At 40.9% G+C, this 27,489-nt stretch overlaps 2 protein-coding genes and 2 long non-coding RNA genes across 9 annotated transcripts; 2 read left to right on the top strand and 2 right to left on the bottom strand.

Annotated features, from left to right (window-relative positions):
* Nucleotides 1-557: 557 nt before the first annotated feature.
* Nucleotides 558-7,972, bottom strand: LOC100704575 (H-2 class I histocompatibility antigen, L-D alpha chain). Of its 5 annotated transcripts, none has more exons than XM_005464317.4 (7): nt 7,790-7,972; nt 4,846-5,121; nt 4,443-4,733; nt 3,644-3,928; nt 3,258-3,383; nt 2,996-3,056; nt 558-2,102 (listed from the first exon to the last, which is right to left on the bottom strand). In XM_005464317.4, exons 1-6 carry the CDS (start codon nt 7,842-7,844, stop codon nt 2,998-3,000), a joined length of 1,092 nt encoding a protein of 363 aa, XP_005464374.1. In that variant the 5' UTR covers nt 7,845-7,972; the 3' UTR covers nt 558-2,102; nt 2,996-2,997. The 5 variants fall into 5 exon arrangements, with proteins under 5 accessions (XP_005464374.1, XP_025757819.1, XP_025757817.1 ...); XM_025902032.1 differs by having other exon boundaries at nt 617-2,862; nt 2,958-3,056; XM_025902033.1 differs by having other exon boundaries at nt 617-2,862.
* Nucleotides 5,471-9,777, top strand: LOC112843419 (uncharacterized). Of its 2 annotated transcripts, none has more exons than XR_003215738.1 (2): nt 5,471-6,258; nt 8,293-9,777. It is a non-coding gene; the product is annotated as an uncharacterized LOC112843419 (long non-coding RNA). The 2 variants fall into 2 exon arrangements; XR_003215739.1 differs by lacking the exon at nt 5,471-6,258 and adding an exon at nt 7,881-7,989.
* A 5,869-nt stretch (nt 9,778-15,646) lies between these two features.
* Nucleotides 15,647-23,241, bottom strand: LOC100704307 (H-2 class I histocompatibility antigen, Q10 alpha chain). Its single transcript, XM_005464315.4, has 6 exons — nt 23,054-23,241; nt 18,360-18,635; nt 18,000-18,284; nt 17,377-17,661; nt 16,877-17,003; nt 15,647-16,196 (listed from the first exon to the last, which is right to left on the bottom strand). Exons 1-6 carry the CDS (start codon nt 23,121-23,123, stop codon nt 16,184-16,186), a joined length of 1,056 nt encoding a protein of 351 aa, XP_005464372.1. The 5' UTR covers nt 23,124-23,241; the 3' UTR covers nt 15,647-16,183.
* A 2,741-nt stretch (nt 23,242-25,982) lies between these two features.
* LOC102077814 (uncharacterized) lies at nt 25,983-26,631 on the top strand. The gene is made up of 3 exons (XR_267960.3): nt 25,983-26,208; nt 26,303-26,341; nt 26,567-26,631. It is a non-coding gene; the product is annotated as an uncharacterized LOC102077814 (long non-coding RNA).
* The last annotated feature ends 858 nt before the right edge of the window (nt 26,632-27,489 follow it).

The following is a 27,489-nucleotide window of genomic DNA, read 5'->3' as shown; positions in this document are numbered from 1 at the left end:
GAGAGAAGTGCAAAATGCATCCATAAATATTAAGTTCAATGAATGACTGCAAACACAGCCAGCTCTGACTTAAAGATTTATAATCACTTTAAGTCTTTATTCTAAAAAATATTTTCCAAAATAACTCCGTCTGTAAAATATCTGTAGTGGAGTAAAAAGTAACGACTAGAATGAAGCAGTGTTAAAGAAACGCATCATTAAATACCTCAGAAGATGTTTGGGGCAGAATCTCATCGATTTTACTTTGTTAGTTATAGAAAATAAAAATACAGAAGCATTAAAACTCTAACATTTGTTTAATGCCTCCTAAAATATATTTAAATATTTAACAGTGGAACAAAAAATTAGAAAACACAACAGTAAAGTTATGTTTGTTTATTCATCATCACCTTTATTTATAAAGCACTTTAAAACAACCACAGCTGTATAACAAGTGATCTGAACACAGAACAAAAGTTGGTCCCTTTTCTTTAACAAAAACCCTAAAACAGAAATATTAATGTTCATTACATTTTTCAAATTAAAAGCATTAAATATTAAACACCTGTCAGTCCTGCTTTTATTGACCTCGTCATTATTCTTCATCACACAGTGAAACACAAACTCATACACAGAGTCAGACAGCAGATACTTCAGTTTTATTAAACATGAAATCAGTGTCATTAATTGTGTTTCCTGTTAACATTGTCACCCTCAGCTGCCTCACTCCAGCATTAATGTTGATTCATTCATACTGTTTTCTAACTGCTCACCCTCATGATGGCGTGACGGTTAGCGTTAATGACAACACAGTGACGGTCTGTATGTTAGAAACAAACATCTAATGTGACACATGAAGATGATTAAACTCAGTACCTGTGCCGTCTTTAGTTATCAGTTTAGAAAATACTGGCGGCAACATCCTACATCACCTCGTTCTCGAGTTCTCACAGCCACAAACATGTGCACACGTGGCCCGCCCAACCATGTGATGACAGCACATCATCACCATTTTACAGCTGTGGGTCAAAAATGTGTAAACTTAAAGCACGAGTATATTTGTAGCATCATGTCAGACCAAACATGTTCTCAGGCTCTGAGCTGCTTTAAAAGTGTTTGGTTCAGCCTGTGACCTCCGTTCAACACTGGCGTGTGACTTAAACTCTGATACTGCCCTGAGACGTCAAACGCACTGCAGCTTTAAAAACATCCATCTGCTTCTCCTTTTCAGGGTCGCGGGGGGCGCTGCAGCCTATCTCAGCTGCCATAGAGCGAAAGGCGGAGTACACCCTGGACAGGTCGCCAGTCTGTGGCAGGGCTGACACACATAGAGAAACCATTCGCACTCACATTCACACCTATGGGCAATTTAGGTTAATCAATTAACTTATCCTTACAAACTGCATGTCTTTGGACAGTGGGAGGAACCCACACAAACACAGGGAGAAGCTTCATACAGAAAGACCCCGCCTGAATTGAACTCAGGACCATTTTGCTGTGAGGCAACAGTGCTAACCACAATGCCACCGTGCCGCCAGCTTCAAAAACACAACAAAAGCAGAAAAATCGCATCGAGGTGACTGTTGTTGTGATTTGGTGCTATATAAATAAAAATGAATTGAGTTGACCTGCTCTGCCCCCCAACAGCAAACATGTGTTACATGATTCATGTCATTAAAACACACATTATTATTATTATTATTATTATTATTATTATTATAATATTATTATTTTTCACAGATTAACCCCTTAAAGCTTTCTTCACATCTTTTGGTTTCTGTCACTTCCTCAGCCGGTCCGTCACATTATTGCGTCCCCAGAAACACTGTAGTTGTGCTTTGTTTGCTTCTGCAGTGTTTTCTGTTTTCTGTTTGCTTTTTTTGTTGTTGTTGTTGAAGTTTGACCTCTCAGGGCCACTGTAGATTTGGCTGCAAGGGGCATTAACAATTCTTTAAACCCATCCATTGAATTAAATGGAATCCCATTTAATGCTGATCCATCTGTAAAGTGCAACAAATGTTTCTGTTGTTTCGGTAAATCTGGTCCCACCGAGTCTCGCTGTGCTTCTGTGGAAGCTCTGATCTCCTCTCGCTGCAGGACTCATCCGGCTGGTTCTGATCCATCTGCAGGGACGAACACAGCAGCGTTATTTTACATGTTCAGTTACTGGTAACTAGCAAACCCCATTGACTTTAGCCCAATTTGAGCAGTGATGGGTCTCAGAGTCGGTTCAAGGTAAACAAAAAAGGCTGGAAAAGTTTGAGTTAAAAGAAACAGCTGGAGGAACAGTTTGAAACTCATCAGGTTAACTGGTCAGTGACATGAGCCAGCGTTCTCCTCCTCCTTCACAGGAGAGGTGAAGAAGAGCAGGGTGTCAGGGTGATGGCAGCACGAAGTTTAAAGACTGTGGTGAGACCTGCCACACCTCCAGGGGCATCAGTGCCTCTGGGTGTGGCAGCTGGCACATCTGGAAAAGCTCCATCAGTGCTGACAGGTAGGTAGCAGTTAGAGCATCCACCCAGACGATGTTTTCATGTTTCAGCAGACTGCATCTACTCCTAGGAGAAAGTCCACCTGCAGTCCAGACCTCTGACCAGCTGTGAACATCTGGAACATCATGCAAGCAACAACAGGAGGAAGCAGAGTCAGGACAGCTGCTGTCCTCAGCTCAGAGGAGGCGACAGAGACGGTGATGGTGTCGTGCTATAACTCACTCTGAGCCTCATTCACTAACATGTGCACATGAAACATAAATACACTGTGCAGAAAACAAGCGCACACAAATCTGCCCCTGGATCCATGAAACATGCACACCGCCTCAGTGTGTGCTTCATGTTGTGAGCCTTCACTGTGACTCGTGCACGCTCGGAGGCAGTTACACATCTGAGGGCAGAGAAACAACACATGTAGGTAATAAAACATCTGAGCGTGCGTGCACACTACAGATTACTGCAGGCTGTTAGTGAAGGAGGCCTGACCTCATGTGACTCAGTGCAGAACGATGAGAGAAACTCACTGTTACTCCTGACGAACATCATTCAGCTTCTGTGACTCTGGTGTCGGTGCGCTCCTCCTGCCTGCGAGCACAGACAGACAGCAAGTATTAAAACTCATCTGCTGTGTTTCTGCATGCATGCAGACACACACACACACACACACACACACACACACACACACAGAGTGGGTAAATCAGATGCTTTTGTTTGATGGTCTCATTCTTGGCGCCATCGCCACAATAATCACCCGGTGCTGACACACGGGCTGTTCGTTCCACCTACCATTAATGCGTCTTTTACGCAGGACCAGCAGAATCACGCCGACACCGATGAGCACGAGCAGGAGTGCTGCCACCAGACCAATGACGGCAGATCCATCGTCATCAGGAACAGGTAACATGCTGAGATCTAAACACACAAAACAAGAACATTACTTTACGTTTGGTTCATTACTCTTTACTGATGACTACACTGAGGGAAACAGCGCCCCCTCTGAATGTCAGGTGGTGCACAGTATTACACTGCTGTGGTACTGAGGCAGGCCAGGCTGCATAAACTGACCAATCAGATGACAGGACAGGAACAAACACACACAGTGAACAGCAGAGTCTGTTTGTGTTTCCAGCTCCAGTTAAAATAACATTTTTAAAACCATGACAGTTTCTTACCCCAGCTCTCAGACAAGCTCACATTGGTCGCCTTGTGAAAGACCTCACAGCTGTACGGAGACGTGTCAGACTTTAAAACCTCCACGTACTCTCTCCTCTGGAACGTGTCGTCGTTATTGGGGAGAGGTCCCGAGCTCTTCAGACCATCGTCTGCAGTCAGAACACGTCCGTTCCTTCTGATCCTCATGATGACGTCTTTGGGGTAGAAGCCCGTGGCGAGGCAGGTGAGGACGATGTTTGTCTGCACTCTGGAGTTCTTTGCAAACACGTGCAGCTCAGGTGGAGCTGGAGGAGGACATGGAAAGTGATAAGTGTGTGTGTTACTGCTGCTTGGTTTGAAGTTTATGTGGCGTCTGGCACACTGTGTGTGAGACGAGGCAGACGTGGTGAGGCTCTTAGTTTGATGGTTTTTGTGTGTTTTGGTTCAATTTGTCTCAAAGGTGCGTGACTGGTTTGTGCCGTCTAAGAGACCCAGTGACGGTGGAATATGAGCTCATCCACGCTGACACTGGTTTGTACTTAACAACAGTTTAAACTGAAGTTTGCAGACGAGAATCAAAATCTCAGGTTTAAGTTTTTGAATTGATTTCCACACATGAAGCTGAATGTTATCAGTGATCAATGACATGATTGTGTTTAAACCTGCACAATAATCCATCAGTGAAGGCGTTTCTATAAAACTGACCAACAACACAATAATGATGTGAGGTCATGTTACCACAACTAATTCTATGAAGTCTATTAACAATGTTTAAAAATAACTAAATGATAATATTATTTTATTTTATGATAAACATACATTTCTTTTTGAGCTGCTGTTGTCCATAATTCACAAACTTGCTCAGCCAATCGATGCACTCGTTCTCCAGGTATCCCTTGGTGTACTCTTTCAGCACCTGGACATCGTCCCACTTCCTCTTGGTGGGTTCTGCCTCAGGAGTCGGAGCGACCCAGACTCCGTTTTTATCATCGAAGGACAGGAAGTCGCCTCCGTCGTAGCTGTACATGTCCATGCCTCGGACAAACCTGAGCGTGCCGTCAGAATTTGTTTCACCCTCACAGCCGTGCATCCACTGAAGAACATGGAGGTCTGAAGAAAGAACAGTGACAGAAATGAACAAGGTAACAGAAGAACAGAGATTGAGAGAGGACACCATGATGTTTGGGTCAAGATTAATCATTCACACTGAGAAACAACTTACTGTCTGAGTCATTCTGTCTCATTCGCTCCATCAGGATGCCGATGTTGACCTTGAACCACTGCTGCTTGCTCTTGCGGGACTGTGTGCCTTTATCCCAGTAATCAGCAGGTAAACGCTCTCTCATCCACTGCTGTTTGGGAACCTTTGCCTGATTCTCGCTGTCAAAGTAGTCGATCATCCTGTCGTCCAGCAAACCCATGGCTGTGAACTCGTGGATGCCCGGGAGGCTGACAGGTTTGGAGAGCGCCGTGTAGATGTAATGGAGGGAGTGAGTGTCTGAAAGTCACAGAAGGATATTTAATTAAACACATGTGAGAAGCATCAGCAGATCTGACTCATGTTTTTGAAATAGGCCTCTATTTACTGGGTGTGTTTTATGAAACATAAAAGACTTATCTGTTCACCTCAGCAGTAGGAACAGAAGCCTTACAGTGTTAAAAACAACTTTCCCCACATGCTACACTCCATAATTAACCTTAATTAACCTTATGGAGTGTTTCTGTGCTGTGATGAGCTCTGAAACCTGACTGAAACTCTTCAAATAAGCCATTCCTCTGCAGATGATCTGTTAGCTGTTTGACAACTACTCTTTCAAGGATGTTTGATATGAAAGGAAGGTTGGAGATTGGCCTATAATTAGCTAAGACAGCTGGGTCTAGAGATGCTTTTTGAGTAAAGGTTTAACTATCAGATGATACACAGGGTCTGAGTGTGTTCTGTTTCCAGCAGTGTAACACAGACTCATCTGCACATTAGCATCATAAGAACAACATTTAAACATTTCTGCGTCACTAGATTCATGCATGAACTGACGAGACGCCGCACACTTCATTCAAAGGTGCTGCTGAACACGCTGCACACACACAACAGAACATCTGCACTGAACAATAAAGGAAGCAGTGAAAACTCTTCCTGCTCATTTTAAACCAAACTCTCATCATCTAGCATTAGTTACCATGGTGACGGAGCAGGTCAAACGAGGCACTTTAGTGACCCAGAAAACTGTGACTGAGCTCAGCGTCAGTCGTTGATTATTAACCTTTATAGAGCAGCACTCACACCACATCCTCACACTGATCACAGATCAGTTCTAAAAGTAGAAACAAACTAACAGCAGAGTGTCGTCTCTGTGCTTTTAAAGCTTTAAACTTCTGTTTTTGTGAACCAGACCTTCAGACAGCTGCTTCAGGTGGAGGAGTGAGGTGGTGCCACCACAGAGTGGTGTCTGAGGCAAAGCGGGTGTCATGTTACTGCTACACAAACTGACACCGTGTGCTGCGTCGATCCTGAGTCTGCTCTCTCTTTGTTTAAGCCTCTGTAGAAACCGACACTTCTCATTAAACCGTTGGTGATTTCCTTTTTCACGTTTCCTGCCAGCGAGGCGACGAAACTGCAGCTGTGAACGGAGCCGAGGTACCGATACCGATCAGCCTTCATCTGTATTTTACTCAGACTGTGTGTGTGTGTGTGTGTGTGTGTGTGTGTGTGTGTTCCTCTTGTAGAGAACAGATGTTGAATCCAGCAGTGACAGCTGTTCTTCAGTGTAGAAAGCGTTAAAGCTGACTGTGTGGGCTCCAGTTATCTGTGCACATGATGTTTTTCAAAGACTTCCTTTGTTATTTTTATTTTGAGCTGCTAGTTTTCATGTTTTCGTGGGTAAAGTTGAATCAGTATCAAGTATCAATATCAAGTCAGTCTGAGTTTGTATTTCAAAATAATTGCACTTTGAAATTGTACAGAATTTCAAATGGCTCTTATTTTGAAATCCAAACTCAGACTGAGCTGATAAGGAGCCAAAAACTTTGTGTTTTTATGTGTAATGTTTTCACTTATATTGGTAAATAGACTTCAGTGAACAGGATTTACAGGCGTTATATAACATTTGAAAAATAGTTTTTCAAGTATCTTCATAACTCTGTGTTATTGTACTTACATTATAACCAACCCTGAACTACTGTTATATTCGTTGCACTGTCAGCTGCACAGATTACTCTTAAACATACATTTTTAATGCCAACAAGATTATTTTAAAGGATATATGAAAGTCACTTTGCCAAAAACTGACTGCAGCTTCGACTTTGTGACAGGAATGTTGTTTGTGGCTCAAGGTGACCGGATATCATCATGAGGGAAACAGCTGACATATAAGATATTTATAGCAGTTTAAATAAGAGCAGCACAGCAGCGGTAACACTGTGAGAGTGTTCACTGTCAGTCTGTTTCATCTGTTTCTGCTTAATGTGGACATTTATGTGTTTCTCAGTCTTTTTGTAGTTTGCCACCTTTACCGTGACACACAGTATAAACACGCAGGCTGTGCGCTGTGAAATAATCACGGGTTATTTCCGGGTTCCTGGGCACTTGTTTCCACATCACCGCTCAGAGGAACGGCGTGGGAGTGGGACCCCGCTTTGTTCACGACGTTCAGTCGGGAAATAACGTGAAAATTCAAGTTGAACTGACATCACGAGCGCGGCCGCCGTTACCGTGACGTCATTTCTAGATGTCGGCGTTAAAGTTTGAAGTTACTTCCGGGTCTCTGTATCGATCAGGATGAAAATTAATCTGATCTGAACTTTATCGATGAACAGATCGATAAAAATAAAATATAAATAAGGCGCGAAACCAAACGGACGTGTGCGCGCGTGCAGCTGATGCTGAATGAGTTTCCGTTAACCACGTGTTACCACGCGCACAAAGACTGCTGCTTCTCCACAGTAACCGTCACACGTGTCTCGGTAAAGACTCTGTCCGCCGCCCTCCGGCTCGGTTCCGGTGCCGGTCGGTAGACTCCGGGCTCTCATTGGCTGAGCTGGTGTCTCAGGCTCGTGCCCGGCTCAGGTTCACTCTCTTTGTTTTTCAGTAAAACAAAGCGACCCACAGACACGCGGGACTAACGGCACAGCCTGCTTTAACCCGCCCGGTGTTAGAAACGCGGACTCACCGGCGCTCTCCGTTAGTCCTGGATCCCACAGCAGCAGAAAAGCCACGATGAACATTTTAAATCCTTTTAAAGCCTCAGTTCGCTGATCACACCGAGTTTATCCGAGTTCACGCTGCGTGTCCGACAGAGATGCTCTGAATGAGGCAGCGCAGAGTCACAGCCCACGGGGGAAAGTACCCTCACGTGTGCGGATGACAGAAGTATAACTGAAAGATGAGCTATGTGTGGAACTTGCTGAGTAAAATTAACCTTTGATGTGAAACCCTTTCTGTTTATAACAACACAAGATGAGTTTTATTTTTACATAATTTAAATTTAAATAACTGTGGTTCAAAGAAACTGTTTGTGAAATATATTTTTATTATTGTTTATGACATTTTAAACTCTTCTGTCCAGGTCTGATCTCAGGATGTTGTTTCCATTTCTGTGGGTTTCTGGTAAAGGTTTATTATATTTGATGTAAACCCATGTGATGACTAAAGTATCATTTTAACCACACTCAGTAAGCTCGGGTCAGGATGGAGTGAGGCAGACCAGGTTGAAGCCGTGGAGGTGGAGTCATACTTCCTGCTGTCAGGAGAGGAGGTGGGCCACGTGGCGAGAGCTGGGAGGACAACATCCAGGTTTGAGGAGCCTGAGAAGGAGCAAAGTCCCCCGTGGATGAGCAGTGTCGTGCACGCCCGGACTCTGAAGTCCTGGCTTTGGTTCCCAGCTGTGAAACACGACTCCGACCTGTGAGGAGGATCGTCTTCCCGTGACGGTCGTGGTGCAGAGGGTTTTATTACTTTGGCCTCTGTCAGAGACATCCAGATCATTGCTTCCTCTGGTGCTCTGCCTGATCTGGGAGAATCTGGCTCGACTTATTGAACTGGCTGAAACCAGGAAGCAGCAGCCAACATGAATCATGCTGTGAGCGCAGATTCAGCTGTAGAGCCCTCAGACAGGAGCCCCGCCCTCTGGTCTGTGACCTCAGCTGTTTCCTCTTAAGCCCGGTTGCCTGTTTTCTGTGTGATGTCATCAGAGCAGCTGTTTGGTGGTTGTGGGCAGCACGCTCCTGTTTTCATGTTTCATTAACCAGTTTCAGCTGAAACTGAATTTAGATGTGGAGCTCTCAGACTCGTGTCAGAGGACACACTGACAAACTTCCACAGACCCAGGCTGGAGCTCTGATTGGTCGTCTGCTTTAACCTGTACTACAAAGCTAACACACACATGTAGAAAATAACACGTATGAGAGAGAGTGGAGTCTGAAAGTGATCGCCCACTTTGTCACGGTAGGCTAGCTGACTGTAGCTGAGCATGTGAGCACGTCTCTCTGACCCTGTAATGAACACGTGGATGACAGACTACATAAGACTGTATGTAATTCAGAGACCGAAGAATCTAAAACAGTAAACAGAATACGACAAATATGCCTAAAAATGTTTGATCTTGCTCAAAAGTCAAATAACAAAAACACTGCCAGAACATCTACAGTGTGCCGTGACGCTGTGCTCCTCACCTGGAAGCTCGGCGCTCCAACACCGACGCTTCAGAAAGAGCTCAGTGTTTGTAAAGCTGCTGAGCTGCACGTGTTTAAACGGGGTTTTAACAGGAAGCTGCGACGTTTGGTACATAAGAACAAATCTTTATTTATAAAACACTTTAAAACAACCACAGCTGACCCAAAGCGTTGTACACACTGAATAATAAAATTACATCAGATATAAATAAAAGCCAAATAAAAGAAAAAAGTTAAATAATAAATTTGTTTTTCATGTAATTAAATTAGTTATTAATGAAGTCTCTGTGACGTCAAAAATCAAAGAATAAAAATGTGTTTTAAACGTAGACAGTGAAGGGGCCTCTCTAATGTGCAGGGGTAAGTTATTCCATCATCTAGGAGCCACAACAGAAAAGGCCCCGCCCCCTCTGAGCTTCCTCCTGGATCTCAGTACTTCCAGGAGCAGCTGGTCAGCTGACCTGAGAGGTAGCAGGGTGTGTGAGGATGAAGACGCTCAGAGAGGTAAGGTGGGGCGAGACTGTGAAGGCGTTTAAAAACAAACATGAGAATTTTAAAATGAACTCTGAAGGACACAGGCAGCCAGTGAGGCCAGCACAGGGTTATGTGCTCTCTTACCACTTCCTGTTAGCTCTCAGCTGCAGGCGTGAGAGCAGCGACTGACTGACCCAAACACTGGGTGAGTTACAGTCGTCCAGGTGGGAAGAAATAAAAGCATGGATCGCTGTTTCAAAGTGCTGCCAAGAAAGAAAAGATTTCACTGCTGCCAGTCACCTTAAATGATAAAAACTGGACCACTGCTCTGATTTTAGTCCAACTTAAAACCAAAGTCAGTAACAACAGGTTTAAAATAAACTTCCAGGAGTCCCAAATCTACAGAGGAGGCCTCACAGGGACCACTGGGTCCAAACACCAACACCTCTGTCTTCATTTAAATTTAAAAAGTTGAAAGCGAAACGAGCTTTAATGTCAGAGAGAGGTTTTATGAAGATGCCATCCTTCTGCTTCATTGCCAAATAAATTTGGCAATGAAAAGATGCCATCTCTTCTAAGGAGGAACCCAGAGGCCATAAATACAGTAAAAACAGCAGTGGGCCGAAATCCCTGGACACAGATCCTAATGGCTCCTGTGTTCTCTGGGATCATGGAAGTAAGATCCACCAGCAGCAGCCACCAGGCCCAGGATCCTACAGCAGCTGCTAGGCCCAGGATCCTCCTGCTCCACCAGGCCCGGGATCCTCCAGCAACCGCTGGGCCCAGGCTCCTCTAGCAAGGCACCAACAAGTAAATCGACAGTGACTTCAACGGGCCATCACAAGGTAATACCAATCTCACCATTTTCAAAATGCCGCCTAAAAAAGCAAACCCAGGAGTTGAAGAGGAGTTGGAGGAGATTAGGAAATCGCTTAATTTCATGTCTGATGAACTGAGCAAAGTGGCTAAACAACAAGGTATGCTACATGACCTAATGGATGAAATAAAACAACTAAAAAACTTGATAAAGGAGAAGGACAAGAAAATAGACGACTTGGAACGGCGACTCGAGGACCTTGAACAGTACACAAGAATGGATGACTTAGTCATAAGTGGACTGGAGACGCAACACCGAACCTACGCCAGAGTAACAGCTGGCGGAGGTAAAGACGGTGAAGATGCCCCGGTAGAGGAGCTGCAAACGCTTGAACAGCAAGTGATAAAATTCCTTCAAACGAAGAATGTAAGTATTCAGAGCCATCATATCGCAGCATGCCACACGCTCCCCAGAAAAGACAGTAAAACAAAGCCAGCAATCAGAACTGCTCCCAACAAACACAGATGTTTACATCAGCGCTGTAACAACTTTTACTGTTACAACTGCACATTACTTTTCTCAGCTTATATATACACTAACTTATTGAAAGTTACATGTTTACTTTTTAATGCACGGGTACAATAAACAATCTGCACTTTTCTAATTATTCTAAATATTCTTAACTATTTAAACATCTTTCAGTATCCTGCTATGTTTGCACACTATGTGTACACTAATTTAAACAACTGTACTGTACTCTGCTCTGGTAACTATTGTCCATGATGTAAAGATGTAAATATGTAAAAATTGTGCTTCGGTTCTGTGTCCTGTTCTGTTTGTATATGTGTGTTTTTTTGCTGCTGATACAACCAAATTTCCCCTTGTGGGACAATTAAAGGATTATTCTATTCTATTCTATTATTCTTCGGTTTGTGAGTCGCAAAACAAAGATTGAGTTACTGAAACAGGGTAAGAAGCTAAAAGGGACCGGTGTGTATTTAAATGAACATTTAACGAAAAAGACTGCTGAAATTGCAAGACAGGCACGCAGCCTGAGAAAACAAAATAAGATACAAGCGACATGGACGAGGAACTGCAAAGTAATGATAAGACTAAATGGCAATCCCGAAGAAGCGAAAGTTGTGATGATAAGAGAACTCAAAGACTTAGAGCAATATAAATAATCAGGAATCTGCTATGGAATCTATTGGAAAAGTGACGATTGGATAATGAACAATGGGTATGGAAAGTGTTTCTGGCCTTATGGCTCAAAAAACAATGGGAAAAACAAAACAAAAACAAAAAACACATAAATGACAAGTTTGGACACAGATTATAGGTTTCCATTCAGAGATATTGAAGAGGAAGACTTTGATTATGAGAAGGACTGTCAAGGAGGTTATTTTGCCACACACGCTGAGAAAATGAACTTCAAAACGTTTAACTATGCAGAGCACAACATGCATGACCCTGAAACTAACATTGACCCAGATAATCAGTTCTACAATAACAATAATAGTACTTGTGAGTACTATACAGATGACCAATTTAATATGAATATTAAAATGGCAAATGCATTGTCAGTCATACATTTCAATAGTAGAAGCCTGTATAAAAATTTTTCTAAAATTACAGAATGTTTAAGTAAGTTAAAAAAGTTTAATATAATTGCAATATCAGAAACATGGCTCGATAATGAGAAAGTTAGTGAAATGGGATTGGAAGGATACGAATTATTTACAATGAACAGGGTGAATAAAAAAGGAGGCGGTGTTGCTTTATATGTAGATAAAGTTTTGAAATGTAGTCTGATTGAATGTATGTCAAGCACCATAGATGACGTAATGGAATGTGTTACTATTGAAATCCATGTTGAAAAAGCTAGCAATATAATTATAAGTTGCATCTATAGGACACCAGGATCATGCCTTGACACATTCAATGAAAAACTTGCTGCTATGTTTAGCAACCTAAATGATAAAAAAGTGCAAATAATTTGTGGTGATTTTAATATAGATTTGCTAAACCCAAACGGACATCAGAAAACAACAGATTTCATCAATACAATGTATAGTAACTGCCTTTTCCCTGTAATTATAAAACCAAGTAGAATAACAATTGATACAGCTACATTGATAGATAATATATTCACAAATAAAATTGACCATGAAATAGTAGGTGGACTTCTTATAACTGATATAAGCGATCATCTTCCTGTTTTTGCAATTTTTCAAAATTATTTTGGGATTAAAACTAAAAAAAAGAATCAAACATTTGATATGATACGACATAGAACAACAAGAGCCATCGCTGCCCTCCAGGTGGACTTAAAGGAACACAATTGGAATGAGGTTTTTGCAAATGAAGATCCAAATAGTGCATATGATGCATTCCTATCAACTGTAATTTTACTATATGAAAAACATTGTCCTTTAATGAAAATCACTAGAAAGCATCACAGATCAAATAAGCCATTGATCACAAAGGGGATAGAAGATGCATGTAAAAAGAAAAATAATCTATATAAGAGATTCATAAAACAGAGGACGAAAGATGCTGAGATAAAGTACAAGTTATATAAAAATAGATTAGTAAATATTATAAGAACAAGTAAGAAAGAATATTACCACAAATTATTGGAGCAAAATAGAAGTAACACACAAGAAACATGGAGGATATTAAATAGCATAATCAAAAAGGGCTCAAAAAATAAGAATTATCCAGACTATTTTAAAAAAGATAAAGATATTTTGCTTGATAAAACTAAAGACATTGTAAATGAATTTAATGATTTCTTTGTAAATGTTGGTTTTAATTTAGCAAAAGAAATTCCAGAGTCAAGAAATAATAATGACCTAAATAAACATATTACTCAGAATGTGTCCTCCATGTTTATTGGTGCTGTAACTCATAGAGAAATAATTAACATTGTGAAGACATTTAAAAATAAAAAGTCCACTGACTGTTTTGGTATTGACATGATATTAGTTAAAGTATTATAGAATATATAGTGAAACCTTTCGCATACATTTGTAATCTGTCCTTTTGAACCGTTTCCCTCAAAAATGAAAATAGCAAAAGTTATTCCAATCCATAAAAACGGAGAGAGATGTCAGTTTACCAATTACAGGCCAATATCACTACTCCCACAGTTCTCAAAAATTTTAGAAAAGTTATTTGTTGATAGACTTGATAAATATATTGAGAAGCATAATCTCCTAAGTGGTAACCAATATGGCTTTAGAGTGAAAAGGTCCACTTCGATGGCAGTGATGGAACTTGTGGAAGGGATATCTACTGCAATAGATAATAAGGAATATACTGTTGGTGTTTTTATAGACTTAAAAAAGGCGTTTGATACAATTGATCATTCTATATTAATGAATAAACTAGAGAGATATGGCATAAGAGGGACAGCATATAAGTGGATGAAAAGTTACCTGGATGACAGATATCAATATGTTGAAATCAATAATGTAAAATCTAATCAGTTGAAGGTAACTTGTGGTGTTCCTCAGGGCTCTGTGCTGGGCCCTAAATTATTCATATTATATATAAATGACATATGTAGTGTTTCCAAACTGTTAAAATGTGTATTGTTCGCTGATGATACCACTCTGTATTGCTCAGGTAAAGACCTAGAACAGCTTGTGACTACAGCGGAAAAGGAGTTAAATATATTAAAAAACTGGTTTGATGTAAATAAGTTATCATTAAATATAAAGAAAACAAAATTGATTATTTTTGGCACTAGACAAATGAAAAATGTATCTAAAATCAGGGTTAATGGAATTGAAATTGAAAGAGTGTACGAAAATAAATTTCTTGGAGTGATAATTGATGATAAGCTGAGCTGGAAGTCTCATATAAATCATGTGACAACAAAAATGTCAAAGACCATTGCTATTCTCTACAAAACAAAGCATGTCCTGAACAAAAAATCATTATACACACTTTATTGTTCTCTGTTGCTTCCATATATGACTTATTGTCTGGAGATATGGGGTAATGCATATAAAACAAATACTCTTCCTATTTTCAAGTTACAAAAAAGAGCTATAAGAATTATAAATCAATCAAACTATATAGAACCAACTAACATTTTGTTTATTAATCTGAATACCCTGAAATGTTATGATTTAGTTGAATATAAAATGGCACAGATAATGTATAAAGCACAAAATAACTTGCTTTGCTGCAGTATTCAGAAGCTGTTTAAAGTCAGAGAGAGTCAATATGACTTAAGGGGAACAGATGTCTTTAAAAAAAACAAGATAAGGACAAACATAAAGCAGAGATGTGTTTCTGTTAGAGGAGTTAACCTGTGGAATAGTTATGACAGTGATTTAAAAAGGTGTAGTTCATTTTCCTTGTTTAAAAACATGTTTAAAAATAGAGTATTAGAAAAATATATTAATCAAGAATGAAAAGAGCAAAAATAATAATTCTGAAACTCTTGATTGTTTTGCTTTGATGTAGTTACTTATCTAAGGTGGAGAGTTTTTTGTTTGTTTGTTTGTTTGTTTTTGCTTTGTTTTATTCGTTGCTTCGAGCCCTGTGTACAGGAGCTGCATGCAAAAGATTTTTTGTTAAAAGGGTTGGCGTAATAAGCAAATGCTTCAGCCAATACCTTTTGATTAGCCTTGTCTCATGATTTTTTGCTTTGTGGTAATCTTTATTTTGTATTCTGTATTCACTGAGATATTTAAATGCTAATCAATAAAATCAATCAATCAATCAAAACCCAACAGGCTGAGCCTCGATATGAGCTCTCAGCCTCCGTGATGTCTGCAGATGTACACAACACATGCAAGCAGCTTTTACATAAAAGACTGTAACACATTTTAAACACAGCTGTCCTATTTTACAGCCAGGGTCATTTTCAACACTCAACACTTCATTCAATAATGAAGGAAGAGATTTCAGGATGACAGATTTCTTACAGCAGATATTTCACTGACTGATCACTTTTTGAAATGCTAACACATGAGCACATGTTTTATCATCATGTTTCTTCCCCAAACACCCAAACCAGCACAGACCGAGTACCACACCTGCTTTTCACTCAGTTTGCAGACAGAAACAACACGCTGCTTTATTTCTGATGGCAAATCGATTGTAATGAGGAAACAGTCCAGAGGCTACTGTGGCACATAAAATAACATTTTAAATAATGAATTTAAAATAATAAACATTTTTAAAATACTTCCTCCCACCTGGTTTGACACTGAAACTTGATGAGTGATCAGGCTGCGACTCAAACTCTGAGCTGTGAACAGTTCCTCAGGCTCTGACGTTACGATCCATCTTCTTTAAAAGCATTTTGTCACATTTATATGAAGATGAAGCAGATTTAGCATGTATTTTATTCCTGCTGCTGCACAAACCTGCTGTAAGAGTTTGGTTTGAGTGAAGCATGCTGACAATATGTATTTACAAAGCACCTTTAAAAATGATCCGACTTTTTTACCGAGGAAATCTCTTAAACTTTCTTAGAGCAGGCTCATTCAAATGTCCCTGTGATGGAGGTTCAGCTTAAAGGGGCAGGAACACTTTTTAAAAGCCATGTGTTGGATTCAGAGGAGTCACATGACTCTGGCTGTTAGCTCCAACATCTGTGAGGATGAAAGAAATATTAGTTTATATGCTCAGGTACTCAGAATCATCAGTGTCTGCCTGCTCTGGCATCTTCATGCAGTCTCTTTGATGAATCCTTTTACATCCAAGTTTAAAGTGTGAATACAATCAGAATGCAATGATTACAACGCAACACACTCCTGCTATAAACCAGGAGTAGATTTATACAAACACAACAGTCTAACAGAGATTTGAGTTGACAGCAGATAAATGTTGTCTTCAGACTGACAGATGAGGAAACTCTAAGGTTGTTCATCAGGCCCCTCTTCTGTGGAACCAGCTTCCAGTTTGGATTTGGGAGACAGACACTATCTCTACTTTCAAGATTAGGCTTCAAACTTTCCTTTTTGCTAAAGCATATAGTTAGGGCTGGACCAGGTGACCCTGAATCCTCCCTTAGTTATGCTGCAATAGACGTAGGCTGCCGGGGATTCCCATGATGCATTGAGTTTTTCATTTCAACTGTCGCCAAAGTGACGCTCCGTAAATTATTGTACTAATTATTATTACTTTATTACAACATAACACACCTTGAGGCGACTGCTGTGATTTTCCAGTAGATAAAAACTAAACTGAATTAAACTGTGTTAAACACAGACGTGTGAGTATGAACAGTTAGTAACGAGCTACAGTTATTAACCAGTACACCAAACCTTACCTTTTGTTGAGGTTTTTATACAGAAACAGGAGAACCGCGGCGACACCAACGAGCACGAACGGGACGACCACAGCAGCAACGAGGATGTGAACTGAGCTTCCTTCAGAGTCTGGGAGCAGACGATCGTCTGAAACACACAACACTGTGTTTGTTACTGAGACACAGTTTAATGACACAAATCATGAAATCACCTGTGCAGGTGAGGAACATGTGACCCTTAAAACTGAACAGAGCAGCTTATAAACAGACTAACAGCACTGCTCTCTTTACTGATGACTACACTGAGGGAAACAGCGCCCCCTGTGAATATCAGGTAGTACACGGTATTACACTGCTGTGGTGCTGAGGCAGGCCAGGAGGCATAAACTGACCAATCAGATGACAGGATGGCAGTGCCCAGCCTGTGACACCTGTGCCTGTTTTGTGTGTTAGTAAAGGAAACCATGGATATAACTGACTGTGTTATATCCACATACTGGATACAGCAGAAGGTTTCTTACCCCAGTCCTTCACAGCATGCTCATTGGTCGCCTCGTGTCTGACCTCACAGCTGAACACAGACACATCAGACTTTAAAACCTCCACATTGTCTCTCCTCTGGAAGGTTTCATCGTGATTTGGAAGAAGTCCTGAGCTCATCAGGCCGTCGTCTGCAGTCAGGACACGTCCGTTCCTTCTGATCGTCACTGTGAGCTCCGCTGGGTAGAAGCCTGTGGCGAGGCAGGTCAGCACCACGTTTGTATCCACTGTGGAGCACTTTGCAAACACGTAAACCTCAGGCACAGCTGGAGGAGAAGATGTAATAAACAGCTGTTCATTGGTTAGCTGACATGGATCGTGTCAAGACTTTTCACGTTTGTAGTAAATCAGTATAAACATGTATCAGTGGTTTCTCTGCCAAACAAAGGAGATAGCACAGAAACCCCAAACCTGAGAATTGACAACAGAATTTAAAAAATCTACATTTGATTTGAAGTCAAAATATGACTGAAAGTATTTCCACGTAACAAACTGAAGGTGATAAACACTGAAATTACAGTAACCGTCATGAACTCTGAGTAACTGAAGCCTGCACACTCATCCATCTGTCACTGAAACAGCAGCTATTTCATGTCTCACGTACATTTGAGCTTTTCTTTCCCGTAATTCACAAACTTGCTCAGCCAATCGATGCACTCGTTCTCCAGGTATCCCTTGGTGTACTCTTTCAGGACCGTTTGATTGTCCCACTTCCTCTTGGTGGAAAGTGCCTGTGGAGTCGGAGCGACCCACACTTCGTTTTTACCATCGAAGGACAGGAAGTCGTCTCCGTCGTAGCTGTACATGTCCATGCCTCGGACAAACCTGAGCGTGCCGTCAGGCTGAGTTTCACCCTCACAGCCGTGCATCCACTGAAGAATATGAGGGGCTGAAGGAACAACAGTGACAGAAATGAACAAGATAACAGAATAAAACTCCTCATTCACACTGAGAAACAACTTACTGCCTGAGTCATTCTGTCTCATTCGCTCCATCAGGATGCCGATGTTGACCTTGAACCACTGCTGCTTGCTCTTGCGGGACTGTGTGCCTTTATCCCAGTAATCAGCAGGTAAACGCTCTCTCATCCACTGCTGTTTGGGAACCTTTGCCTGATGCTCGCTGTCAAAGTAGTCGATCATCCTGCCGTCCAGCAAACCCATGGCTGTGAACTCGTGGATGCCCGGGAGGCCGACGGGTTTGGAGAGCGCCGTGTAGATGTAATGGAGGGAGTGAGTGTCTGAAAGTCACAGAAGGATATTTAAACACAGGGGAGAAGGGCAGGTGCCTATGAAGATCCATCCAATCATTTAGGTTAGAATAAGTCAAAAGGTTTATGTTGGCAGGACAGTTTAACATCTGGTCTGTTCACCTCAGCAACAAAGGGTGGCGTTCAAATATGAAACAAACCTTCAGGCCCATGTCCTCAGATGGAGTTTACACTGTCAGCAGAATCCTCACAGACACAGCAAAGGTAAATGGACTGGTTCTTATTATCTGTTTGAGCACTCGAAGCGTATCTTACCCAGGGATAGTTTGTGGTGCAGCGATCAATCACCAGGGTGTTCTGGGCAAACATGTCCTCAGAGGTCTGAACACAATTTAAAGGTTCTGGGAGAGACCAAGGAGGAAGCTGGGTGGGGGTTGTAGGTTTATGTGTTTTCAGTGTTAATATAATGATTATGGATACATTTGAGTGATAGTTTTAATTATGAAGTGTAACAGATAAATGCTTACATGACTTAGTTGTATATTGGGAAGTGTGGAAACATCCCTGGGAGGCTACATATATGCAAGATGTGGCTAAACAAAGCAATCAGGGACATGGTTTCGGTTTGAGTTGCTGCTGGTCGAGGCTGTGAGGGCTCCAGAGATGCTGTGTTACGCTTTGATAAGAAAAAAAAAAAAAAAAAGAAAACCTGGCTGTACTGGATCCTGTCTCAGAGCCATGCTGCTGTCATTGCTGCCAAAGGTGCTTCAACTAAATACTAGATCTGGGCCATATCATACAGTTCACGGTAATACCGGTATAATGTTGGGCAACGACAAGAAAATGAAATATGGCGATAGAATATGGGTAAAACGCGCATGTGCAGTGCCTTTGTTTACATACACACATGGCGGCGACGCAGAATGAGAAGAGCGAAAGTGGATCGTTAAATGAAACAGATGAACCAGAACTGGTTTGTAAAAATGCTGCAACTTCAGTGGTGTGGAACTGGTTTAGCTTTCGTCCGTCAGATACACAACAAAGCACTATTTTTGGTAGCGCATGCTAGCGGGCCGTCGTTATTACCGTGTTGTTTGGAAAATACGGCACACTTAAAATCAATCCTTTGATTTTTCTGAAAATCGACAGTGTCCCTTATAATCCCGTGTGCCTTATGTATGAATTCTGGTTGTGTTTACTGACCTCGAAACGATTTTATGTGGTACACGAAAATCTGTCAAACGTTTCAGTCCGACTTTGCTAAGCTACGAAGCCGCACCGCTTGATGGATTGTCGGAGCATTACGGCTATCGTACGCAGGCGCCTCGCGGAGTGATACGTACTGTGCTTCAACATAATATCACCGTATTGTGTGTGTATAACCTCTTTTTAAGTTTTGTGGATATTATACATGGTTATGCTGAGGATATGTCGGCCAATTTCCACTGGAAATGCCTTTTGGTTAAACTGTCCGCAAGGAATTTGCATTTGCACTGTTAAATTTTTATATAACTTTAATGCACATAAAAAACAGCTGCTTGTTTAAGTAAAAATACATTGATGGGGGTTTTTGCACTAACAAAGTTGTGGAGCTGTAAAGTATTTTGTCTTGTGTCAATTATATCGTCAGTTATATCGTTATCGCAAATTTTCAAATGTATATCGTGATAAATATTTCTGGTCATATCGCCCTGCTCTACTAAGTACTAAATAAAGCATCTGATTACTGATGGAAATGTGATATTTTAGTTTAGTTTTTTTCTTTTTAATGAATTTACAAATATCCTAATAATAGTAAGTGAGGGCAGCAAGGAGGGAGCGAGTGATGAGGGCCTGTCCAAAATAATCCAGCGTGAGCTCCGGTGTCACAAACAGCGAGGCAGTTCAGGAAGGGGGGGTTCGATGTACTTTAGATATCAGGGAGAAGTCTTGGTGACATTTTCATAGCACATGCAACATTCAGGCATGAAGCTAACATACTTTGCTATTATCCACACACACACACACAATAGCAGCCCCTCTCGCTCAGTTTTTGCATTTGCGCTTGCTCGCGCTCTCAACATTTCTGCCCGTGCGCGCTCAACTCTTTCTGTACACCGTTATATTTGTGCCACAAAACCAGCCAATCACAGACTTGGATGCAAAAAAACCTGATTGGCTGTTTTGGTCTCCAATCAGCTCAAAATGACGAAATGCAATATCCCAGAATGCATTTGGTCCAAAACTCAAACGAGGCAGTGGTGGAGGAAGACAGAGTGGCAGAGTTTGAAATATTATTCTTTCTGGGTCATAAAATAAACTTTTAAGATATTTTCATGCGAGAATGTTGCTGTGTAAACTTCAGATATCTGCTCGATTTATCAAGACATCACATATTTGCAAAACAGCTCTAATGTTTTCGGAGATGCCTGTTACCCACCAGCTGACTGCAAAGCTGGACTGGAACTGGCCATTGGGCATACCGGATATTTGCCCAGTGGGCCAATGATGATTTTTCATTTTTATGTTTGTTTGTTTTTGTAACGGTATAAACAATGAAAGGTGATGGATTAGCTAACTGGTCATGATCAACTCTGGGCTGGACCAATTACAATACATCCGTATTGAGGGGGAAAAGGAACGCGATTCGTCCCGGACTTCAGCTAGAATGAAAAAGACACAAAGCTGGAGTTATTCTGTCTTTACGCTGCAGCTGCCTCTTCTTCTCTCATTCTCTCCCCTCCCTCTCCTGTTTCTACTTCAATCATGAAACTGATCAATGATCAGCTGATCGTCTCTCTTGTTTGTTTATCAACCACTTTGCGCCAGAAACAGGAAACCAGCGGATGTTGCGCTAAACAACAGCAGCAGCACGTTCAAGCTTGATAAGCTGTTGTTATAATTTATTTAAAATTAATTTCTAGTATCAGCTGATGTTTGCTGGAGCCACAGCTGTGAAGCTGCTGCTCATGATATCGGTTTGGAAACATGAAGGTGATATAAATCATACATATATACCAACAAGACAGTGTACGTCACTGTCACAACAGCGTTTGTTTTAGTTCAAAGGCTTTATGGTTTTTCCTATAATACCTGGTGGTGCAGTTGGTGATTTTTTGTCAGTTCAGCCTTATATATTATGTTTAACCCGAGTGACCACCCGGTCAGCTGGTGGGTAACAGGCATCTCCGAAAACATTAGAGCAGTTATACAAATATGTGATGTCTCGATAAATCGAGCAGATATCTGAAGTTTACACAGCACCATTCTCGCATGAAAATATCTTAAAAGTTTATTTTATGACCCAGAAAGAGTAATATTTCAAACACCGCCACTCTGTGTTCCTCCACCACTGCCTCGTTTGAGTTTTGGACCAAATGCATTCTGGGATATTGCATTTCGTCATTTCGAGCTGGTTGGAGACCAAAACAGCCAATCAGATTTTTTTGCATCCAAGTCTGTGATTGGCTGGTTTTGTGGCACAAATATAACGGTGTACAGAAAGAGTTGAGCGCGCACGGGCAGAAATGTTGAGAGCGCGAGCAACACGTGGAGAGCGAGCGCAAATGCAAAAACTGAGCGAGAGGGGCTGCTATTGTGTGTGTGTGTGTGTGTGGATAACAGCAAACACTGAAATACAGTTTTTGCACGCAGGAATGAATTTTGTTCACTCAAATTTAGCTTTTCTTCGCTCAAAATAAATTTCTCCTCAAAATACAACACTTGCACCTGCAAATTTTTTTTTACGTGCGCTCAGAATAGTGAAACAACAACAACGACATAAGGGCGCCCTTACTCCCAGCAAATGGGCGATAGAAAACAGATTGGTGCCTATGACATCCCCAAAATGGCTGTCACAACTGGCTGATGTCAGGGCTGCGTGCCAGACACGCCTCCTTTTGCTAAACTCCTTTCCTCGTTAGGAAAAATCCTCACACCAGCCTCTGCTGAAATCCTTAAACTACAGTGTGAAAAAGATGGACTACAAAGGCGCTCGCGGTTTTAGATACGGCGACGTGGACGGATGCACAGGGCGGCATCATGGTGGGGATGGCATCACGGGCATCAGCAAAAAAAAGTTGCTCCTACTCATGCTGCCCTGTGGCGAAAGCTGCTGACACAAACAGCTGCGAGTGTGACGCATCAAGTTCATCAGACTCAAATAAAACCGAACTCAGATTCAGGGGGAAATAAGTTAAAGCAGTGCACGTGGACGTCTGCTCACAGTCACGTGTTAACCATTACTGTCTTGAACTGGTTCTTTACAATAATCTGATCCATGTTTGTCACTTTGTCCTCGTGCATCCAGCCGTCTGTGGGACAGACAGCAGGGAGAGACGCCCACGCTGTCGGGATTTACTGTGACCCACCCACTCTCTCTAAAACACAAACATCGTGTAGAATATAAACTTCATCGCCATCGTCCTACTGCAGCTTAACTTTGACCAACTTTGAGAGCTGTGACTCACCGCGGCTCTGCGTCGGTCCCGGGCACAGCAGCGCAAAAAGTGCCAAAGTGAACATTTTAGATCCAAGCATGATCTCTGCTCGTTATTGAGCTGAAACCAGTTATACGCCAGCGGGACTGTGGACGGAAAACACCCAGAACTCTGCGCTGATGGCCCGGATGGATGTAGGCGGGGTGGATCGTTGAAGACAAGTCTTTCAGCCAATCACAGCGCGAGATCTTTCCCGACTAGCGGGCAGTCACAGACAGATGCATGGACGGGAGGATGTCCGGGACTTCCCGTCTTCCACACAGCAAAATCGCCACTGTGACACTGTGAGTGTTAAATTTAAGACTAGAAAAGTGTCTATATGCATCCACTCTTTTGAGTGTTAAATTAACACTTTTCAAAGTGTTATATTTTTAACAATGAGCTAGTGTTATTTTAACACTGTGCAGAGTTAAAGATTAACACTGAACAGTGTCAACAATATTCTACACTGGTGTTAAGTGTTTCAAAATAACACCGAATAGTGTTGATTTTCTAACACTAGTGTCAGTCAACTCATTAATACTGCCAGATTACAATAAACTCCCATTAATCTGTGATATCTCTACTGCTACAATTAATTAGAATGTATTCACAGCTACAGACACTCTACCTATTAAAATAATACAAGACATTAATGTTCCAAAATACTTTGTATTCAAACAGTACAGACACCACAAGTAAACATAGTGCATAACGTTATACAAAACTACAGTATGGGACAATGTACATTTGGTCATCAGTGCCATTTGAAAATTGCCTATTGTAAGGTCTGTAATACACCACATCATCTACACAGATCAGTGCAAAGGCATCCAATCTATCCACAATAAAAAGGACATTTTATTGCCGCTTGTAACCAGAGAACGTGCAAAAGATAAATGAACATCCAGGCTCCCCACACACTCAAAAAAATGAATGAGGTGGATCGTTCAGTGTATATTTACTTAAAATATATGTTTTTGTTAAGTTAAAATATGTCTTTCTAATAAAGTCTATGTAATTGTGTCTATTATTGTCTGTACAGAATACTAATGTGTTACTTGATGGCATAACATTTATGTTAAGTTAATTAGGATAGATATACTTCGTATATCCACAATATAATGCAAAAACAGTTGTAATAAAACTGCTAAGAACAACAAGGTTTCACGGCTTGGGCCTGCTCATGCGCAAGACTTTAAATGGACTACTTGCACTAGGGCATGTGACGTATTTCCGTTTCCAAATACTACCGCTTGGACGTTTCCGGTATGTTTGTTTATCTATCGGTAGCTACGCTAATGTCACTTCAGAATGAGTATAAAAAGGAAAGTATTTAAAACAGAACATTTTCAAAAACAGGAGAAGAAATACTCCGAGCATTGCTGTGTCCCACTTTGTTCGGCTTCAGCCAAATTTAACGGCATACTAAGTTTTCATGGCTTTCCGACCCATTCCGACTTGAGAAGACAATGGCTGGTAAACATACGCCGGGATCATTTCACGATTACCTCTCACACCAGGGTCTGCAGCAGACACTTTGCCAGTGATCAACTCATAGAGCCAACAACCCTTGATGGTTGAAGGCGGCTTTTTAAAGGGGCTGTACCAACACTTTTTGAGTGGAATGGCTATAAAGTTGAACCACCGCAGCGTAGTGTCTGGGAGAGAACGGAGCGACGTCCTGAACTAGTTCCTGCTGACAATCAAGAAGAGCACAGTCTTACCATAGATCATGACTACTGCTCAGTCCCTGAGCCGTCTGCATTAGACATATCTGCATCAGCTGCAGAAGACCTGTCCAAAGACGTGGAGACTCTGAGGAAGGAAATGCAGGAGTTACGTGTCCAGCGAGAATTTGGGTTACAGCGCTTTGCTGGCTCTGACACTGACATCCGATTCTACACCAGGTACACCTAAGCTCTATTCAAGCTAACTGTTTAAAATATACCAAAGTCACCATCAGTTAAATTTCCAAAGTGTTTCAAGTCTTAATGAAAACAAAATAGATATTTACTTTTTCTCTGCTGATTGTATGTTTCATGTAGATGCTTCAGTATTTAAACGATATGCTATTATACGCTATTATAACAGTGTCTAACAACAAAAGTGACATTAGTTAAGAAAACCTCAACTATAGTTTCGGACGACATAAAACACCGTTTAAGAAAACATGTAATGTAGAGAATTGACATCAAATGAAGGACATAGCGGAGTAACGTGCATTTGTCTTACAAGACATGTTATATAGTTTGCGTGCCCTTGTGCTACATTAGTTTTACTGGGTCCTGGATAAGTTAGATATGTCTGCTTTCATCCTGCCAAGCCCTGCCATCGTAACACAGGAACCGTGAGACCACTGGACAGTTGGTATTTGTATAGGTATACATCGTGTGCAAGATTTTTGGTAACAGATGAAGTATGCCCCTCACAGAGCAAACCTGGGCTTAAGATGAAATATAATATTACAAGGGATGAAATTTAGTGTGCCTGTTTATCTCAGGCTATTGCAAACAACTATATTAACTGCTTATATGTTAACATGCTTATTTTGTGCAATGTGTAAGAAACATTTTTATTGTTTTTTGTTTTATTAAGGGATTAGCTATGGGTTCATGGGATTATTTTTTCATTTGCTTTCTTGGGATTCCTTTACTGTAATCTGAGAGTCATAAATATCGAATAGGATAGCATGAAGTTGTGAGATTTAAAATCCAAAAAGTCGAGGGCGAAAGCCACTGTGACACCATTGTTCTGCTCTATCAGTAATCTGTATTATGTAAAAATGGTCTGTAAATACAGCATGTTTCCTAGCGGAGTTATACAGATCAACATAGTTATAAATTACATTTTGTTAAATCACACACTTAAGTTTTTTTAATGAAATTATTCACGACATATGAGTGGGCAGACAATGGAGGCCGACAGACCTGGTGATAATTGCTTCTATAGAAAGTTAGCACAGCAGTGTCAATCTCTTGCTTTTCTTCTGAGTAGTATTTTATTTAGTTGTAATTCAGTCAATAATTTGCTTCTTGAAATTAATTAATGAATTTCTTGTTTTACTGTATAAATTTCAGATCCTGCCTTTACCTGCTCCCTCCTATACTGATGTGGTGTATGTGGTACTGCTGAGCTTGTATGTGGTATGTGAACTGTTATACTGTTCAAAAGAAAACTGTTTTATAAGTTAATTTTTCTTTAGTGACCCATCCCACACCCCTGTTATTTCTTCTTCAGATCTGAACCATTGTAAAGGTTGCAGTTCAAGGGCCTGAGGTATGAAATTCTTTTCAGATCAGCTGTGATCAATATTTTTTGGCTCTTGATAAATAACAATAAAAGCTGTAATGGCTCCATTAGCATTTTGTGTAAATGTTTGTGTTAAAATTATAGCTTTAATGAGGTCTTTCTACATTAGTTTCAGTTATACAGTATGTATATGTGTACATATAGTATGTATATTTACAGTACAGTATGTTGTGTTTGTTGACATGTTTTCAGGTGGAAGCAGAATTTGTGAGGATTACTACTGCTCCACTTGTTCCAAGGCTTTTTGCACAACTTGACCAATACACTGACCAACTCATAAAAGTCTTCAAGAAAAAAGGAGGCGCTGCAAAAAATTAGACAAACTTTGGCTCCAGCCACACAGGTGCGTTATTCTGTTGGTAGCAAAATATTATGGCTAATAAGATCACTTTCAAATTTAAACAGCTAGTGTATGGTAGCTGCACAGTGTACTTACATTTATATTAAGCAAGACAAAGTTTGGTACTCAAAACTTTGGAAAATTAAAATTACCTAAACATAAGTAAAATCTGATCCCTCAATTTCGGGTTAAACCATAAGTGAATGTTTTTATGTTAAAGATCAGTTTTTGAATGCAAAAAAAAAAAAGGTTATGTTTTTTTTGTCTTTACCTCCATTATGGACATATATAATGTGGTGGAAACCCTGCCCAACAGGTTAACTATTCATGTCCATGTGATGATTAGTTGGTCTTGTGTATATGTCTATCTCTGCAGTGAATATGTCATTCATTTTGCGTATAATGTGAGTTTGTGTCATCCTAAAGTATTTCTGTTTTCTCTTCCTGTATCTCTGCCACTCTCTACAGAAGGAAACTATTGAAAAGGGGAGGGAGTGTGTCCTCAGGGCACTACCTTTTTACCTGAATGAAGACCCAAGCATCCTCTTCAAAGAATACCTGGTTGGTAATTTGAGTGTAGTTTTTATCTGTATTAAACCAAATCTTGAATAACTAATGTTGTCACGTGTTGGAATGTTGTTGTTATTATAATTTGCACGTAACCTGCTAAAATGTTTTTGGGAAGCTTATATAATGTATTGTTGAGTCTGGATGCCATTTTTCTATGTTTTTGTGTCTAAGCTACAGCTACAGCTGTTCAGAGGGAGCTGGAACA

The sequence above is a fragment of the Oreochromis niloticus genome, linkage group LG22, assembly GCF_001858045.2.
Source record: "Oreochromis niloticus isolate F11D_XX linkage group LG22, O_niloticus_UMD_NMBU, whole genome shotgun sequence".
NCBI classification, from domain to species: Eukaryota; Metazoa; Chordata; class Actinopteri; order Cichliformes; family Cichlidae; genus Oreochromis; species Oreochromis niloticus.
Note: the sequence above shows the minus strand (reverse complement) of the source record. Positions and strands in the feature narration are given on the sequence as shown.